We start from the raw sequence: 19,199 nt of genomic DNA on the forward strand, positions 1-19,199 counted from the left end.
GGTGCCCAACTGGAAGACCAGCTGCGTGATAGACTCATTGCTGGCATTCAACTGCCCGAATTACAGCAGAAGCTGTTACTCTGTCCGGATCAGAAATTTCAAACTATTCGGAAAATATGTGAGCAGTATGAAGATGTGAAGCATGTGACGAAGACTGAGGAAGCAGTCTTGTTAAATTATTCTAAAAGAAATAATTCAAGGATGCGGACGAACAACAAATTCAAACCTCGAACAGATTCTCGTGCCTCAAATCCATCAACACGTCACTTCACAGATCGTAACCCTAATCCGATGGCTCAAAAATTCGGGAAATGCGAGTCTTGTGGACGAAACCATTCCAGATATTCATGCCCCCACAGACGAGCCAAGTGTTTTAGCTGCGGTAAAACAGGACACATTCAACTTGTCTGTAAGTCCAAGAAAGTGTGTCACTTAACTTCTGACCCAAACACTGACGTGAAGACATTATCTGAAGATATTTCTACTCTTTCTCTATCTGTTTTGTCCCAAAATTCGTCACATGTTTTTAAAACGTTGATATCCGCTTCTGGTCAAAAGCATGGCTTTATTGTTGATACTGGTAGTGTTGAGTCCATCATTCCACAATCAGATCTAACTGCATTCTACCCCAGTGCCGTGATAGTGCCTACAGATATTAACATTCGCGGTATCACTGGACATTCTGTACCTCTCGTTGGTAGTTGCACGATCCCTGTGAGGTTACTACAAGGTACCTGTATCGATTGTAATTTTTTGGTATCAACGTCGGGACCATCGATCGTCGGACTCAAAGTTCTACGCTTACTGCAAACCAGTATCACCTTACTGACTTCTGCGAATGAGAATGAACTCAAGCAACTGATTCTTAAATGTTCTAAGGCCACAGGTGGCATGCAAATTCCCAAGATGAGGCTCGAAGTTACAGGAGAGCCTATATTTCTTAAGAGACGGATTATTCCATTTGGTTTACGCGAGCCTGTTCGTCAAGCATTAAATTCAATGTGTGCGAAAGGAATACTGACTCCTGTTGAGTCATCGAATTGGGCAACTCCGATCGTTACCCCACTGAAGGCTGATGGTATTACTCCGAGAATTTGTGGTGACTACCGGCTTACGCTAAATACGCGGCTACTACAACGTACATGCACCACGGAAGAGCCAGAAGATGTATTGTATCGTTTATCAGGTTCAAGTGTGTTTTCAAAAATCGATTTAAAAGATGCTTATCTTCAAATACCACTGGACGAAGCCTCCAGTAACCTTACCGTGATCAACACACCCTTTGGGTTATTCCGATACAATTTTCTTCCCTTTGGTCTGAACGTTTCACCAGCTGTATTTCAGCAAGTTATGAATACTATTGCAAAAGATTTGGAGGGTGTTGAGACGTACCAAGATGACGTCATTGTGCACGCTGCTGACAAAGCTACCCATGATATGCGTCTGTTGTCTTTACTGAAGAGATTTTCTGAGTTCAATGTAGCTATTCATCCTGAAAAATGCACTTTTGGTGTCCCATCATTTTCATGCCTTGGCTACATTGTGGATGGCAGCGGTTTTAAACCTGATACAAGACGTCTATCCCCTTTAGTAAATGCGCCATCACCGACCAATCTACAAGAACTGCGTTCAGTTCTAGGAGCACTTCAGTATTACTCTCGTTTCATTCCTAATTTCGCCAAACACGCAAGTTGTCTGTTTGATATCATATCTTCCAATCAATTTTCTTGGTCTTCCAACCATGAGAAGGCGTTGCGTGCACTGCTTGGTTATCTTCAGACTTCAGCTGTTTTGAAGCCATTTTCCGCCAAACATCATTCGACGATCATTACTGATGCTTCTCCCACTGGAATAGGAGCAATCCTTGAACAGTGTGGTAGACCAGTGATCTGCATTTCCCGTCGACTTTCAAAAGCCGAACGTGGATATTCTCAGACTCAACGAGAAGCACTTGCTGTATATTGGGCTGTCAAACGGCTTCATAAGTATCTTTTTGGATTGAACTTTACCATTGCTACTGATCACGAGGCTTTGAAGTTCTTGTATCATCCAACGAAGTCTCTGGCGAAGTCATCTGCCGCTATGGTGCAACGGTGGATTATTGCATTGAGTTCTTACACCTACACAGTAGTTCATCGTAGTGCGAAAATGATTCCTCATGTCGATTTCTTGTCAAGAATTCTATCATGTGACTCTGATTCAAACAACTCAGATTGTCTACTGATTCAACCATTACCAGTCAAGCGGGATGTGCTTGTTGCTGACACTAAAAGATATTTCGCTCCCATTTTCTCTGCACTGCGACGTGGCTGGACGCAGCAAGAACGACGCCGATTTCCTGCTTTTTACTGTCGCCGCGAAAGCTTGTCCGTTACTCCGGATGGTTTGCTGTGTTTTGAGGATAGAGTTGTCATTCCACCGACTCAGCGAGCGGCTGTTCTTGCAGATTTACACTCTGGTCATCTGGGTGTCGATAAAATGAAATCCCTTGCACGCTTGTCATGCTGGTGGCCGGAACTGGATGCTGATATCAAGCATACTGCTAAGAATTGTGTTAAGTGTGCACATAAGATTCATAACAAGTCTTCACAGTGGCATCCGTGGCCAGTTACTTGTGAAGCATTTCAACGAGTTCATGCTGACTACTGTGGTCCTTTTCTTGGTAAATACTATGCTTTAATTCTTATTGACGCATATTCCCGTTGGCCTGAAGTTTTTCTAACTACTTCTCCAAGTGCCGAATTCACTCAGCAAGCCTTGAGGAAAGTATTCAGCCACGAAGGTGTACCAACTGTTTTGGTCACTGACAACGGCACACACTTCACTGCAAAATTCCTCGAGGAATGGTTGAAGGGTCTTGGTTGTCGACATCTGTTTACTGCTCCGCGACATCCCCAGTCGAATGGACTTGCTGAAAATTTTGTCCGAATACTTAAATCTGCTATTATTTCACTCTCTCCCACTACTTTTGTGGAATTGGACCGTGGGATTGATAATTTTCTAATGCAATACAGGAACGCCGTCCATTCCGTTACTGGGAAGAGTCCCGCGCTTCTATTTAAATCTCGTTCGTTGCGTACAAGTCTTGACTGTGCCAAAACGGCTGATGTTACATTTTTCAAGGGTAATGATTTACGACCCGCAACAGGAATAGTGCTTTCATCAAATGGCAAACGAATGGTCACAATTCTCGATTTGGATGATCTCTCTTGTCATCGGAGACACATTGACCAGGTTGAGTTCAATACCAGAGGTCAGTCTGTTAACGGCACTCCTGCTGTTTCAAATACTAATGAGTCCTTTGTAGATGATCTTGTGGTATCCGAACAAAATGCTGTATCTGAAGAACGTACTACCTGTGAAGATTCTGAAGTTTCCATTCCGAGAAGATCCGAAAGATTGCGGTCAAGACCACCACTGGACTATAAACACCCGCACGCTCATTCAAGGTGTGGCGGATGTGATGAACATGACTGATGCTCTATTCATTGCTCTATTCATTATTCTCTTGTTTTAATATTCCATATGCTGTACATATTCGCCAATTCGAATACATACGTGCTGGTTGCCACTCTTCGTTGAATTCTGGATTTCTAGTTTGTCGGGTTGTACCGATATACGTACGAAACTTAATTACCACATTTTGGCGTCGCGATTGGAACAATTCATCATGCCTGCCGAAATGGAACCATTAGATGTTAATTCAACTGCGCGTGACGTAGAGGATTATTTGGAACGATTCGACATATGGTGCCTCACAAAATCCGATATGGATGATAAGAAACTCACTGCATATTTCCTACATTTCGTTGGCAAGGAGGCGTATACTTTGATCAAGAATTTAGTATATCCTGAATCTCCAATTGATATTTCTTACACTGCATTGAAAAACAAAGTTCTTCAACACTTCAAACCGATTAACTTCGTAGCAGCCGAAAGAGCTAAGTTCAATATGTTAGCCCGCTCTCATTCTCAGTCGGTTCGTGATTTCGTGTTACAGCTGCAGACACAGGCAGCCAAATGTGACTATGGTGCCCAACTGGAAGACCAGCTGCGTGATAGACTCATTGCTGGCATTCAACTGCCCGAATTACAGCAGAAGCTGTTACTCTGTCCGGATCAGAAATTTCAAACTATTCGGAAAATATGTGAGCAGTATGAAGATGTGAAGCATGTGACGAAGACTGAGGAAGCAGTCTTGTTAAATTATTCTAAAAGAAATAATTCAAGGATGCGGACGAACAACAAATTCAAACCTCGAACAGATTCTCGTGCCTCAAATCCATCAACACGTCACTTCACAGATCGTAACCCTAATCCGATGGCTCAAAAATTCGGGAAATGCGAGTCTTGTGGACGAAACCATTCCAGATATTCATGCCCCCACAGACGAGCCAAGTGTTTTAGCTGCGGTAAAACAGGACACATTCAACTTGTCTGTAAGTCCAAGAAAGTGTGTCACTTAACTTCTGACCCAAACACTGACGTGAAGACATTATCTGAAGATATTTCTACTCTTTCTCTATCTGTTTTGTCCCAAAATTCGTCACATGTTTTTAAAACGTTGATATCCGCTTCTGGTCAAAAGCATGACTTTATTGTTGATACTGGTAGTGTTGGGTCCATTATTCCACAGTCAGCTCTAACTGCATTCTACCCCGGTGGCTTGATAATGCCTACAGATGTTAACATTCGCGGTATCAGTGGACATTCTTTACCTCTAGTTGGTAGTCACACGATCCTTGTAAAATCGCCCGAAGTTATCTCTATCGATTGTAACTTTTTGGTTTCAACGTCGGGACCATCGGTCATAGGACTCAAAGTTCTGGGGTCACTGCAAACCAGTATCAACTTACGGACTTCTGTGAATGAAAATGAAGTTAAACAACCGATTCTCAAACGTCCTAAGACTACAGGTGTCATGCAAATAACCAGGAGACGAATTATTCCATTTAGATTACTCGAGCCTGTTCGTCAAGCATTTCAACGAGTTCATGCTGAACACTGTATTCCTTTTCCCGGCAAATACTACGCTTTAGTCACTATTGACGCATATTCACATTGGCTTGAAGTTTTTCGAACTACGTCTCCAAGTGCCGAATTCACTCAGCAAGCATTGCGGAAAGTATTCAGCCACGAATATGTACCAACTGTTTTGGTCACTGACAACGGCACACACTTCACTGCAAATTTCCTCGAGGAATGTTTGAAGGGTCTTGGATGTTGACGTCTGTTTACCGCTCCGCGACATCTCCGGTCGAATGGACTTGCTGAGAATTTTGTCCGAACACTTAAGTCTGCCATTATTTCACTCTTTGACTACTTTTGTGGAATTGGACCGTGGGATTGATAATTTTCTAATGCAATACAGGAACGCCGCTCATTCTCTTACTGGAAAGGGTCCCGCGCTTTTATTTAAATCTCGTTTGTTGCATACAAGTCTTGACTGTGCCAAAACGACTGATGTTACATTGTTCAAGGGTAATGATTTACGACCTGTTACAGGAATAGTACTTTCATCAAATGGCAAACGAATGGTCACAATTCTCGATCTGGGTGATATCTCTTGCCATCGGAGACACATTGACCAGGTTGAGTTCAATACCAAAGGTCAGTCTGTTAACGGCAATCTTGCTGTTTCAGATACTAATGAGTCCTTTGTAGATGATCTTATGGTATCTGAACAAAACGAATCTGAAGAACACGAAACCTTTGAAGAGTCTGAAGTTTCCATTCCGAGAAGATCCTAAAGATTGCTGTCAAGACCACCACTGGATTATGAACATGCACACGCTCATTCAAGGTGTGGCGGATGTGATGAACATGACTGATACTCAATTCGTTGCTCTATTCATTATTCTCTTGTTTTAATATTCGATATGCTGTACTTGTACGCCAATTCGAATACACACGTGCTACTTGTTGCGCTGACCAGAATTCTGGATTTCTAGTTCGTCTGGTTTTTCTGATATAGGTCCGAAGCTTAATTTTCACACGGCTCATTCAAGATGTTCATGCACGGGACCATGAACGAACCTGTAGCACTTGTTAACTGCTGCTTTTCATGTTCAGTATCATCTTCCGTTTCCCTTTCAATATCAGCCATATCACTGTACAAATGTCTGTTTTACTGCAACCGCCCGCGTTTGGGGTCCAACGTGACTTTGAGACTTTTGATGAGTGACCGTTGTTGTGACTGCCTATAATTGGCTGCTACTAACTCTAAACGTGAACAAACATTGTAGCTACAAACACTGGACTAATATGGTAACACTTGTGGATGAATATTGCGATCACCGGAGATTTGGAATACCAGGATGACAGAACTTTTCTTGGTGTGGTGGTTCAACGGAGAACGGAACTATGGAATCTCCTATTTTGAACTTTCAATCAAGATTTGTTTGGATTTTCTCCTTGTGACTTTTTATCTGGCTTACATTAGTAATTTGGTTCTGTTCACTAGAGACTTCATAGGGGCATTAAACACTACAAACCGATGTACGGCGTTGCGATGACGGTACCGCGACTACCATACTCATTCTGATGGCTTACCCATGGTTCACTATATCTCTGATATTACCCAGACGGGCGTTTCGTGCACCCAAAAGACCGTCCTAGACCGTTCGATTTGTGCAAGAATAAGAAGTGGCCATCTTATTATGCCGTCGGCTTATTCAGTCCGCATACCCATTAGTTTATCCAACGGCACCATTGGTGGCTCTGTATATCGGTGAAGATTAAATCTTGCCTTAAGTCAGATGTAACGTTATCTGGCCATCATAAAAAGAAAAAATTACTAGCTGTGACAGTTCGCTGATTTCTGCGGGACGCCTGCCGCAACCACAAAAGAATTTTCATATCCAGGTTGCCAATTTGAGTTTGCACGGACGTAACGGGCGTCATAATTGTCGTTTTGAGATTATTTCCAAATCTAATGCGTGAGAAACCACGCGAAGAAATCTGTTTTCCGCAAAATTTCTCACAGCTTTCAAAAGCCACCGACAGCCATCAAAATACGAATTCCACAGTGGACTCCGAGTTCGTTTAAACAAGTTCTACTAACACTGCGGCCGCGTGGGAAGATCTTAGACGCCCGAATAACTACCATCAAATGCTAAAACTTCATGTTAAAACTTCCATTTCGAGTCACTGTGTGAGAATTGATTTTTGTACGTATATCAGTATAACCAGACGAACTAGAAATCCAGAATTCAGCGAAGCGTAACAACCAGCACGTATGTATTCGAACTGGCGAATATGTACAGCATATGGAATATAAAAACAAGAGAATAATGAATAGAGCAACGAATAGAGTATCAGTCACGTTCATCACACACTGTTTCAGAGAAATTTTGGGTGTGCATCTAGGACGCAGCCATTAATAGGGTTATCACAGCATATTCTACAAGTTGGCGCTAGAATCTTTATGACGGGGAGGATTCGTCGATATGCAGATACTCGATTCACACTGGTTGACATTCTGGCCAATCAAGGGATGCCTTTGTTTAGTCCGTAGCTGGCGTGTGACATCCATAATATCGGCGTGGTTCTCCGCTATGGAGTTTGTCGCGTTGATGTGTCCCTCCCTTTTGCCTGATTTGTGCCTCGTGCTTGATGTAGTTTTCGATCCTGCATCCACCATGGACAGTTTTCTTCACATACTGGAATCAATATCTAGCCTCTACGAGTCTTATGTTGTCTGTTCTGCCGACCCTCTCGATTTTCCGGATAGCGGTGGAACGATCCACATGAACGTGGGAATGTAAACTGAAGGCTTCCAACCGCAGGTACAACTTTGCTGGCTACTGGCGGGATTCACCGAAATGGACTGAGGTGAGAGCGTTATAGGTGGCGCGTGCAGGGAGTGGAATAGCCACTCAGTCTCGCATTCTTCACTGATCTCGGGTTTGGATGTAACTGTGGCAACCAAAACCAGATAATAATTTATTGTTGCTGACCACGAAGTCTTCAGCATGTGGTGTCCTGGTGGACGTATTTCAATTATCTGCAGTTGTCTTCTTAAGGACTACATTGAATGGTTGGACCAAGAGTTGAAGATCAATAATCCGAGGTGGCTCAGCTGTAAGAGGGAAAATTTACTGACCCGTAGGTCCGTGATCCGAACCCGACCTCTGCATCTCGACTTCTCTCTGGGCTTAGTCAACCTGGCCGTATCCCAGCCCTCGTGCGTCCTTCAGGTGGCATGGCACCGCAACGGTGTTACAGCTAAACGGTTATTATTGTTAATAACTCAATCCAGGACCGGGAGATCAAGGTATGCACAGTTGGTGAGGTAGAAAACACGAAAAGTGCACCTTGTGTGTTTCGCTGGTGGCCTTCAATTACGTCTCATGGTCGTTTTGAAACCAGAGTGAGGTCACAACCTGTATCATTTCGGAGGGTAACCTGTGTTCGTTTGATACATTACCGAATTTACGTCGACCGAGTGACTTTATCCTGAATGTAGCGGCCATGGTCCTCTGCCTGCGTCCTTCTGTCGGGTCGGTGTTCGCGTGAGTTCCTGAAGTTGTCCCTGCAGCATTCTTTGTGACCCTTTCAACTGCAATTGGTGCATCTGTTGTGCTGATAGGGACAGTGGTGTAAATATTACCATTCGTCACAGAACCAGCAGGATGTGGGAAGTGTTATTGGGGTTCGTTTAGAATGTGATTACCTTTTGGAAGTTACTTTGCTTACCATACCAGGCTGAGAAAAGTGGGAATGTCCACTCATTGCAGCATCAGCTTTGAGATCGATAAGATGCATTTGGTGGTAAGTTTCTGAAGCGCCAACCCTGGATCCTGTTGAATTGGATTCAGTAGCCTTTTCCGAACATCTGCATCATGTGGCGATTGAAGACCACTCACGATGTTGGGGCACTTGAGTAGTAGTCGAAATCTCGATGTATCACCGAACTGAGAAAAGTCGGTGTGAAACATGTTCTCATAGTTTCTTAACCAACTTTCGAAATGTTGTCGAGATTCGGCGTCGAAATTTAATCCCGTAATCGGACTCGCAGCAGCATTGTTGTTGTCTTGTTGACGGTAGTCCAACTTCTGTCGGTTCTTGGCTTCTCCGCCCGCTATGGTACATCAAAATCCATGGTAACTTCAGACAGCCCTTTATGGATACAAGGAATGATTATTGGAACCGTATTTATGAGGTTTACGGCAGTGAAACATCAGTGGCAACACTGATGTTGCTGTCCTTGATGATGATGATGATGATGATGATTTATGAGGTTCACAGCTTCACGCTAGAACCTTGTGAGAGGCGGGAAACGTCGAGGTGGCTGGCAGTGCATCATGTGCGATTGAAGACCACTCACGATGTTGGGGCACTTGAGTAGTAGTCGAAATCTCGATGTATCACCGAACTGAGAAAAGTCGGTGTGAAACATGTTCTCATAGTTTCTTAACCAACTTTCGAAATGTTGTCGAGATTCGGCGTCGAAATTTAATCCCGTAATCGGACTCGCAGCAGCATTGTTGTTGTCTTGTTGACGGTAGTCCAACTTCTGTCGGTTCTTGGCTTCTCCGCCCGCTATGGTACATCAAAATCCATGGTAACTTCAGACAGCCCTTTATGGATACAAAGAAAGATTATTGGAACCGTATTTATGAGGTTTACGGCAGTGAAGCATCAGTGGCAACACTGATGTTGCTGTCCTTGATGATGATGATGATGATGATGATGATGGTTGAGGTTCACAGCTTCACGCTAGAACCTTGTGAGAGGCGGGAAACGTCGAGGTGGCTGGCAGATTGATTGAGATTCTGACCAATCAAGGGATGCCTTTGTTTAGTCCGCGACCCGGATGTTATATCCGTCCGATTGACCTGATCCATTATGAAGGGCAGCTGGCCTCCGTAAACCAGCTCATATCTTTGAGATCAGATCCACCGTTGACCTCTAAAATCCCAATAAGCCTTGGAACAATCAGATCAAATCCCTATAGGTCTGTCTGGCAAACTTTTATCACTCGTTGCTCGCTGGTTTTCCCCCACTTCTCGTCCTCACCCATTGAATGATGCAGTGCGATCAACCCACTCGCCAGTCCTCCAGGCATTGTTGATGTGTTCAAACTGTTGTCCAGGACAATAAATTCAAATAATCCCTTATTAACCTCAAAAATTCTGATCCATGTTGCAACTAATGTTCGTTCTCTGTGTCAAATTGGGCAACGATCATCTACTGCTGAAACTTTGCTTCCCCCTGTTGATGTTTGCTCCCACCAAAACACGTATACACCTTGGTCGTGTTCCTCCATCCGCCTTCGAATAGCTCCAACGCTTTTCATTTCACTCCTTGGGTATCTGACAGTCCTGACGCAACGGCTCTTGGTACTTCCGTGTGGGAATTGCACTCTGCCCAAAGGCTGATAGCGCTTTATGGAACTGGGTCCCGGCAAACAGTCGTCTTTGCGCTGTGCGGTTGTCTGACCCAATGGAGATCAATGCTGATCGACGTGGTAGTGGAGTATTTGTGGTATCGGCATATGTTCCGACAGACTGCGGTTCTGAGATTGGGAACGACGGGTTTTATTTAGATCAGTCGTGACCGTTCCGGTCAGCAATAAGGACGAATTTGGCAACTCAGGCGAGTGACATGAATGCCCAATTTGGACGACCAAGTCCGGGAGAATCGCAGTTAGGTGGTATATTTGGGGTCAGTGCTCAAATGCGGATAGTGGAAAGCGACTGCTTCAGTTGTGTGGTGATCTTCGTCTGTTCCTGGCCTGTACGAACTAGCACAAATGCTCACTTAGAGGCTACCAATCGCAAGACAGTCATGGACTCAGTTGGATCATGTGGCCACCAGTTACCAACAGAACGCTTCAATTAGAGATTGCTGTTCCTTCTGGCGTGCGCAACTTGACTAGAGGCTACCGCAAGACAGTCATGGACTCAGTTGGATCATGTGGCCACCAGTTACCAACAGAACGCTTCAATTAGAGATTGCTGTTCCTTCTGGCGTGCGCAACTTGACTCATCGTTCTACTGTGCGGGCCCGGTTACCACCTCGTTTCCCGTCAGCATCACTTTTGCCAAATCAGAGCAATATTTCCAATCAACTTCGATTAGTTTAAGTGTATCGAGCTAATCTGGCTAGAAAGATACTGGAAACAGTCTTGCGAATGATGAGGATTGCTTGGAAGTTGAATGGAAGCCAGTTAAAGGAGTCATTTTCTTAACTTCCATAACTTTCACTAGGATCAGAAATTCTTATTGCTGCCAGAGAGGTCATATCAGCAACTAACGACTATGATGGCCACGAAGATCTCTGGATAACCAAAAGCCTGAAAAAATGAAGAACGCTGGTGGGTTGCAAAAGCCCAAAAGGTTGAAATGGTTTTCGCTTTAGACAGCAATCGTGCCATATTTCAGTCTGAGGACCATGCTGCGGTACGGCAGTGAAGGATCGGTGTTGAACACTGATGTCATGCTGTCGATGATGATGATGATGATAACCATCCTGCGGAGTGGGATTCCGGCCTGGCAGGGGTTACGTCGACCAAATATTCACACTTCACCAGGTGTGTGAACGTATAAGCGACTCACAAGTTTGATATTCCTTGGTCTCCAAGTACTACTCGGTTGACCGGTATCGTCTTGGTGTTTCTTTCGGGCACCGAAAGGGGAACGATTATTGATCAATATTATGTTCTCCTTGAGACGACTGCCTAGCAAGGAATGCTCTGGGGGATTATGAACGGTACAGGTTCTTCGTATTGTCAAACTTTCGGACGTTTGGGTATACGAAGAGCTCTCCAAAAGGTTTCCGTGCACAACTTTGTATCCATCAAGGAGGTCTGCTTTCTCCATTCCTACTTAATTTATCGATCGACGAGATGAGTTCAACGGTGTCCTCAAGATCCTGGTGTTCAAGTGGCTGCTGACGGAAATCTTGTCGATTTGGAAAATGCAGAGGCATTGTTCTTGTCTTCGAAAGGGAGAAAAAAGCACAGGTGTGTTTGGGTAGACTTATCAAAGTCGACCCGTCCTTTGGTATGCACTTTGCGCCCACAAAGGGTAAGGTCATGCTTGTGGACATGTAGTCTCTACGCCACTCACAATCCAGGGAGGGACACTTGGAGCTGTGGAGCGTATTACGTATATTGGAGGTTGTATTGGTTCTGTTTGTAGTGGGACAGGTGAGGTTGTTGCACGAATCTTCAAGTCTCGGGTCCCGTTTGCTAATTTGGGACACCTATGGCGTCATAGCACTATATTCCTGAATCTCAAGGAACGAATGTATCAGTCTATAGCTGGGGTTATTTTGTTGTGTGGCTGAGACTTATGCTGTTCGGGCGGCGGAATTGAGACGTGTTCAGGTCTTCGATAATCGTTATCTCAGAACTACAGCTCTTGTGGTTTGGTGCTGGCAAATACGTAATGAGGCGGACAGATGATATGAGGTGTTTTCAGGTTTCCCACTACCGATGCCTCGGATGCGTTGCTAGTGTCATATGGGGTCATCAATTTCGTAACGTGGCAATTAGAAACCGAGTACTTGGTTGTGCGGTGGGTACTTCACTCACGAAAAACATTCAGATTCGTCAACTGAGGAACTCGGCCATGCACGAGATTTCGAAAAGATCGGGTGCTTTGGGTGCGGTCCGTCTTCCAGGATGGGGTGCCCATGACCCGATTGCACTTATCTGGAGACACTGCAAGAAATGGCGGCTTATTAGTGTCGGTTGTGTTTGCGCTCTCAGTTTGTTCCCCGGTTGTCCGGCTTAGCGCTTGGGAGTGTATGCGGTAGGTACGTTTTAGCGAAATTGGAACTACATTGGTGCGTAAGTAGACACCACACTAGATTAAAATGCAACCAGTGAGTTTTTAACGAAGAATGTCGGACAGATCATAGGGCTGTTTACAAATATTCAATAGAGCAATAATGTAAGGCTATACCAACGCCAAGGCGCGCAAACCTAGACAGGAGGACCACTAGGGTCCTTTGACTCACAAGTCCAAACGCATGGCTCAGGTAGTTGGCCTAATGCTACTCGAGTAGCCTAAAGTCCAACGAACAAATGACCACACTGGTTCTAACCCCGAAACTGGGTGGCCAGGAGACTGTTTGTCAGACCTCTATCCATCGACCGATTAGGCAGTACATCCTCTGTGTATCCCCAATATCCAGTGGGCTACTGAGGTACACCATAAGGTCCAGTCATTTCGCGACATCTCTGTGCACGTCATCCCCTGTTACTTGATTGGGGACGTTGCAAAATATAAACAATAGTCAGTGTTATTGGCGTTTCTGCTGCTTAATTCCAGGTTGCTCAACTATGCGTTCGGAGTTGTGGGTGCCATAAAATTGTTCTAAAGAATAGCACGACGCCCCCGTGTTCAACGTCATATTTTTTTCTATTTCAAGGTTTTAAGGGTAAAGAAGACGCTGTGTTTGCATGGTCATGAGGAGTCGAATTCAACACTGATACTACTGCTTATGATGATGGTGATGATGATAGTGGTGGTGCTGATAATGAGTTACCGGCCACTTCTTTAGCAATCATTTTACAACTATATGGTGTACAACCTTGCATTCCTTTGCAATTCTCCTTCGATGAGCTTCGGTTTGCTCTCGGTCCATGCACCTTGATGGCTACGGATGAAGTGGACCATCAAAGTCCGAGCAACATTAGCTAATCCGCGTAGATTCAGGCCCCAGAAACGCATCTTTGCTCCGCGATTTTAAATTCTTGAAGCACCATACCAATATTCGACGTTACTCGTTACTCGCCTTACTGGTGATATTGAGAATGCCTAATTAGCAGATATGACTCGGGTTTTGGAATGGTTAAAAGTCATCTTCTTTGGTGCGCAGTTTAGCTAGAATTGTCCTCACATTTTACACCACTCGTCCGAATCATCGATGTGCGAAACAGTTATATCCGGAATCACCACAAAACTTTTACACGTTTTATATTTGCTGATAATGATGTTAGCTCTGGTTACAGTTGTGTCCTGCCTGATTACAGCTGCACGTAGAACGCTCACATCTGGGGAATATCTGACTCAATTTTTTGTGAATGATGGGCGATTCGAACGTAACTACGGCCGAGGAGTTGACAAAACTGAAGGTTGGTTGCGTCTCGATTTCTGCCTTTAATTTCACACTTCTAGTTGGCGGAGTTGCGCAAGTTGTGCAAGAAACATGACCTACTGACGACCGGAACCAAACTGGAGCTCATTTCTCGTCTAATTGACAACCAGGGTATCTTCAGTGTAGTTAAACTCGATTCTGCAAGTGATAACTAAGACAGTAGATTGTAATGATCGAATGCATGAGTGAATGGGTCACCACACTGCAGCAGGTCACATTTATACCTTATTTTGTTTCAACCTATTAACCCTTTTTGTCATTTTCACGCGAAGTTTCAATGGCATGACACTAACTTTATAATTAACATTTCGTCAAATTCCGACACCGCGTAAAAAATCGTTCACCTGTAACACCCTTCCGGTGCCTAGCTGCCATGCCACCCGAGGGAAGCACGAGGGCTGGGATACTGCCAGGTTGCCCAAGCCTAGACAGGGGAAGTCGAGAGGCTTAGGTCGGGTTCGAACCACGGACCTTCCGGTCAGTAAATTCGCGCTTTAACCACTTGAGCCATCTCGACATCGCGTGCTGCTGAAATTTTCGTGCTCGTGTCTAGGCTTTGGAAAATGGCAGTATCTCATCCCTCGTGCTACCATTGAGGGCGTGACAGCTAAGCACCGAAAGGGTATTGTAAGATCCGGGTAGCTAAGGGTCTCACAGGGCGATTGGAGCTCTCTGACATCAACGAGTTTGTATTCATTTGGCGATAGGTGCTAACAAATAAGGGCAGTAGATGCTGCATTGGGAACTGTTGAGAACTGGTTCTATGAACAAATGAGTTAGTAGGCATCATAATTAAACAGAACATAAAATCGTTAATAGCGCGATTAGGAAGCATGAAGCACGAGGGTTGGGATACCGCCGGATTGCCCAAGCCTAGACAAGGGAAGTCGAGAGGCCTAGTTGGGGTTCGAACCACATACCTTCCGGTCAGTAAATTCGCGCTCTAACCACTTGGTCGATCTCACCCCCAATAGCGTGATCGCTAGGGGCTAAAAAAGGGACGGCGAAGGCAGCAGGGATTTCCGAAAGCAATAGTGAGTAATTAACAGATGGTATACAAACGTACGGATGCGGGTGGTCAGACGTTGTAGGTAGGTGGTATACATAGATAACGGCACACGAAATAGTCAGTACGTTCGGGAGGTAAGGAAAACTGTCCGGGAAGCGGGTATTGGGTGAATTTGGCACAAATTAAATGTACCTTTAGTCTTGAGCTGACAGCGCGACGCAGAAGCTCGTGTTACATGTCAAAACGGAATGCGCGCCTAAACCCGTTTAAAACAAATTCTCGGCAAAGTCTATCGGGTAAGATATAAAGGTTATATAAAAATGGAACCGCCGGGGAAGTCGAACTGACGAAACGGAAAGCGCGCTCGCCTACCCTCTGAAGGGTCCAGAGTTCGATCTTGATATTAGTAACCAGCGAGTAAACGACCTTAGGGGGAGCAAAAACCCGGGGGACGAGCAGTAAAGAATCGAAACGCCGTTATATAAAACGGGGGTCAGCCACGCTACTCAGGAGTAGTCAGAACAAATATTGAAATAACCAGTGATCTGCGTTGATTTGCAGGCGGAATCAAATTTTTACGGTGGAACGATCATGCTTTTTCCTCAGTCTGTCTCCGCCGGTCTTTTTTCGGCATTCTAAATACCATGATATAAGCAAAGCCTACATGACGCAAATATATTTTCAATCGTCGTTCTTGCATTCGATGCCCTCGTGGTCAGACAGATGATCCTTCCCCAATTTTTAGTTGTCTATCACGCATCATGCCAGCTCATCGTGACTGATAGTCCTGGAAAGTAAAACTTATGCTGGCACTGGATTTGGTCGGCACTTGTTGTTTAGTCTGTGCCACGCAGCGATGGCTACCTCCGGGTTGCATCTGCTTATTCTACATGAACGGCACATGCACCTAATACGCTTTTGTCGTCCAGGTTTGATGCTGGTGATTATTCATCTCTGACCTGTTAGTCTGCACCCACTGCTCGCACACCTGAGGACTTGGAATATTCCGCAGCAAGCGGTTGCACTCCAGTGAAATTTGGTGCCAGTATCAATCGTTCAGCTGTAGCACCCTTTCGGTGCCCATCTGCCAAGCCAGCAGAAGGTGACATGAGGGCTGCGATACCACCGCGTTGTCCAAGCCTAGACAGGAGCAGTCGAAATGCTCAGGTTGGGTTCGAACCTTCCGGTCCGGAAGTTGGCACGTTAACCACTGAGCTATCTCGAGCCCTGGTGTCAACACGACTTGGTTCATTCCACCGTAATACGGAACATCGTAGCTGGTGAAATGTATGTTTTCCAGTGAGTTAACGTTGAGATGGCCGTATACCTGAACGCCCCGATTTTTTGACCGAATGTACCCATGGTTACAGAACTCTATATCGGATTGGCACTCAGATGACGTACTTTGCCAGCTACGATCGTCTGCGCGTCGGTAGAATTATACTGATTTTTTATGGGAAACAATTTATAAATGCGTACGGCGTGGTCCCTTCTAGGGGGAATTTCACCTCTAATGAGCTACGAGGGATCAATCGGAAATCGCCGCTTCGTAGAGGGTCTCTGTTAAGGGTGATCTCGTCAGATGAGGACAGCTCTAGTTTTATGTGCTGGAAAACTTGACGATGACAGAATTATAACGGCAAACGCCAATTTTGAAAGGGTGTTCATCTCAAGATCTCACGTATTTGTTTTTGATTGATCCCAGGTGGGATGATACATAGGACCACGCTTGTTATCATCAATTTTATTAACTTGAAAGGCAGTAGAAATCTGTGTTAATTTCTTCAGTTGTGGCTCGTATGCATTGGTGTTGGTGTGTATTTTATCTTCCATAGCGTTCTGTCATAACCCGCATTTTTCGATGAGATGGCAAAAGTGTTATTAGCTTACCTTTCACGTATGTTCTCCACATGTACCTTCCCCTTTCCTTTATCTAGGTGAGAACTTCACCATACTGCAACCGGGTGATGAAGCGAAGCTACTGGGCGATGATGTGGATGAAGAAAGCATACCTTTCAATCTAACAGGCGCTGCGGCTTTAGATAGCCTGGATAAGTTGGATAACGATGACCACCTGATCAATATCCGCACGACCTCCGACCCAAAACCATCGCAACCTTCGGGTCAACCCACAGCTGTAGGTTCGAAGCGGACCGTATCCAAGCTTAGCGAATCATCCGCTTGCCCTGTTCCAGAAAAATCCAAGGCTGTTGAGTCGACACAATCCAACTCGGACGTTTCAACCGCCAAGACGGTCATTTCTCTTGCACCGTCGGATCAGTCTGCAACAATGTCTGAGACTGATGTGAGTACTGTTTCTGATCCTAGAAAATGGTGGCCCTGGTATGGTACACTTGGTCTTCCGGTTGCTATCCGTCGCACAGGAGTTAATATCCCGTCGTCCTTTTGCTGGTGATCTCAATTGGCTCAGTGCACTACATTTCCTCCATTTCCCAAAATTGTTTGGACGTTATAGGGCCAATTCTCAGTGCTTTTACTCCTGTTGCTATAGTTCTTGGTGCTTTTTGTCGCGGTTGTACGTTTATATCAGCAACCAATCGGGCATTTATCTTCAGTTGGTATGCCTCCTTTTTTGCCACTAAAGAAATATTGTGGATGCTTCTCACGTGTTTATTAGTCTGCCTGGCTCTTCCAACCTGGGTATGCATCCGAGTGTCGTGTCCGGATTTTGTCTTTCAAGTTCGTTTCCATTTGTGCAGTGTTTGAACGCACGCGCTATCAGATTTGGCTTGCAACGTCCTGCCGGCGCTGGTGCTGCTTTGACGGATGACAAGCTTGCGGCGCGCGCTCGTCGATTTGGTCTACCCGTCAACGAAAATCGTTCTACCTCTACTACTGCCGGTGGTATTCGTGCAGCCACGGGGCCTTCCATTGATGCGGAACTCCTGCGCAAGCGAGCCGAGCGTTTCGGCGAGGTCACCAGTCCGATTGTCGACAAGGTGAGTTTTACGTTTCTCACAGCTACACTACTGGTAAAGTCTTCGATAGGCAAAACGTAGTTCATTATCCGGTTTTGCCGCACACTTCCTCTTCAATTCTCGTGGTTTTATCGTGATCTCCCCACTCGTGAAAGAACCTGTCAGGATGATTCGATCTATATTCCTCGTTTATTACAAATTCTAAAACCGAATGCCGACAATACCACATTATGTAGTAATGGATGGGCAAGATAGCTGCTTGCGCCAACAATACCACATTATGTAGTCCTGGTAGTAATGGATGGGCAAGATAGCTGCTTGTGGGTTCCACACGTAAACTTCAAGCAGGCGTTCGCAACACTTTCCTTGTCCTACCACACACGGGTGCAGTCAGAGTAAGTTTCCAGCCTACCTGTCTCCGAGTATAGGAAGCATTTTCATCCATTACCTCTCCGTGGGTCCAACATCACATTTAGTATAAGGCTACACCATGCTGAGCGTTTCAGTCATCTTCGGACTGTTCGAGATGCTAAACTCGCTTTTGCCCATTGTAGCGTGGTGCTCCATTGAACATCCGTGTAAATTCCTTGAAACACCAAGTTTTTCCCAAGCCTCATTAATCTTTTACATGATAACATAAGAGTTAAGCGTGCTCTCCGGTTCAAGGCCAAACACGTTGCTGCTTCTCCTTCATTGCTGTGCTGCCTCGTATGTTTTGCTATGTTTGGGACATGGCCACCACGTGTGAGTCCACCCGGAGGTCAGCGATCCTTGACCATTGTTTTCTCTGAATTATTCTGGAGTGATGAAATTTCCAACGCTGTCCTTCAGCAACACTTTTGGCATTTCATGGCTGACTGTACGCACCAAGCAACGTTGCTTACTGTATTTCTCGACATGCATCTGCATGCCAGATGATGGGTTGGGAAACTTTTCCCTCAACCGGCTTCCCTTCATAGGTCGGTGTTTTTTTTGATGTCTTCTCAAAACGTGACTCAGTACGATCAAACGATCCTTCGATCATCGATCGATATCATTTATCAGATGTTGGAAACAAGATCGCTTCGCAGTCTTACTGAACTGTCATGCGTGTGTAGCTACCATTCGAGGCATTCATGGTGGTCCCTCACAGTAGTCGT

At 45.1% G+C, this 19,199-nt stretch overlaps 1 protein-coding gene across 1 annotated transcript in view; it reads left to right on the forward strand.

The window, feature by feature from the left end:
• Positions 1-5,534: 5,534 nt before the first annotated feature.
• T265_15683 (hypothetical protein) overlaps positions 5,535-19,199 on the forward strand; it is a gene marked incomplete at both ends in the record, with an annotated part of 35,360 nt that continues 21,695 nt past the window's right edge. Inside the window, 3 exons of the mRNA XM_009178936.1 lie at positions 5,535-5,610; positions 17,059-17,426; positions 17,842-18,081. Coding sequence (XP_009177200.1) covers positions 5,535-5,610; positions 17,059-17,426; positions 17,842-18,081 — 684 coding nt within the window. The remainder of the gene's footprint in view (positions 5,611-17,058; positions 17,427-17,841; positions 18,082-19,199) is intronic.

The sequence above is a fragment of the Opisthorchis viverrini genome, assembly GCF_000715545.1.
Source record: "Opisthorchis viverrini unplaced genomic scaffold opera_v5_727, whole genome shotgun sequence".
In the NCBI taxonomy this organism is placed as follows: domain Eukaryota; kingdom Metazoa; phylum Platyhelminthes; class Trematoda; order Opisthorchiida; family Opisthorchiidae; genus Opisthorchis; species Opisthorchis viverrini.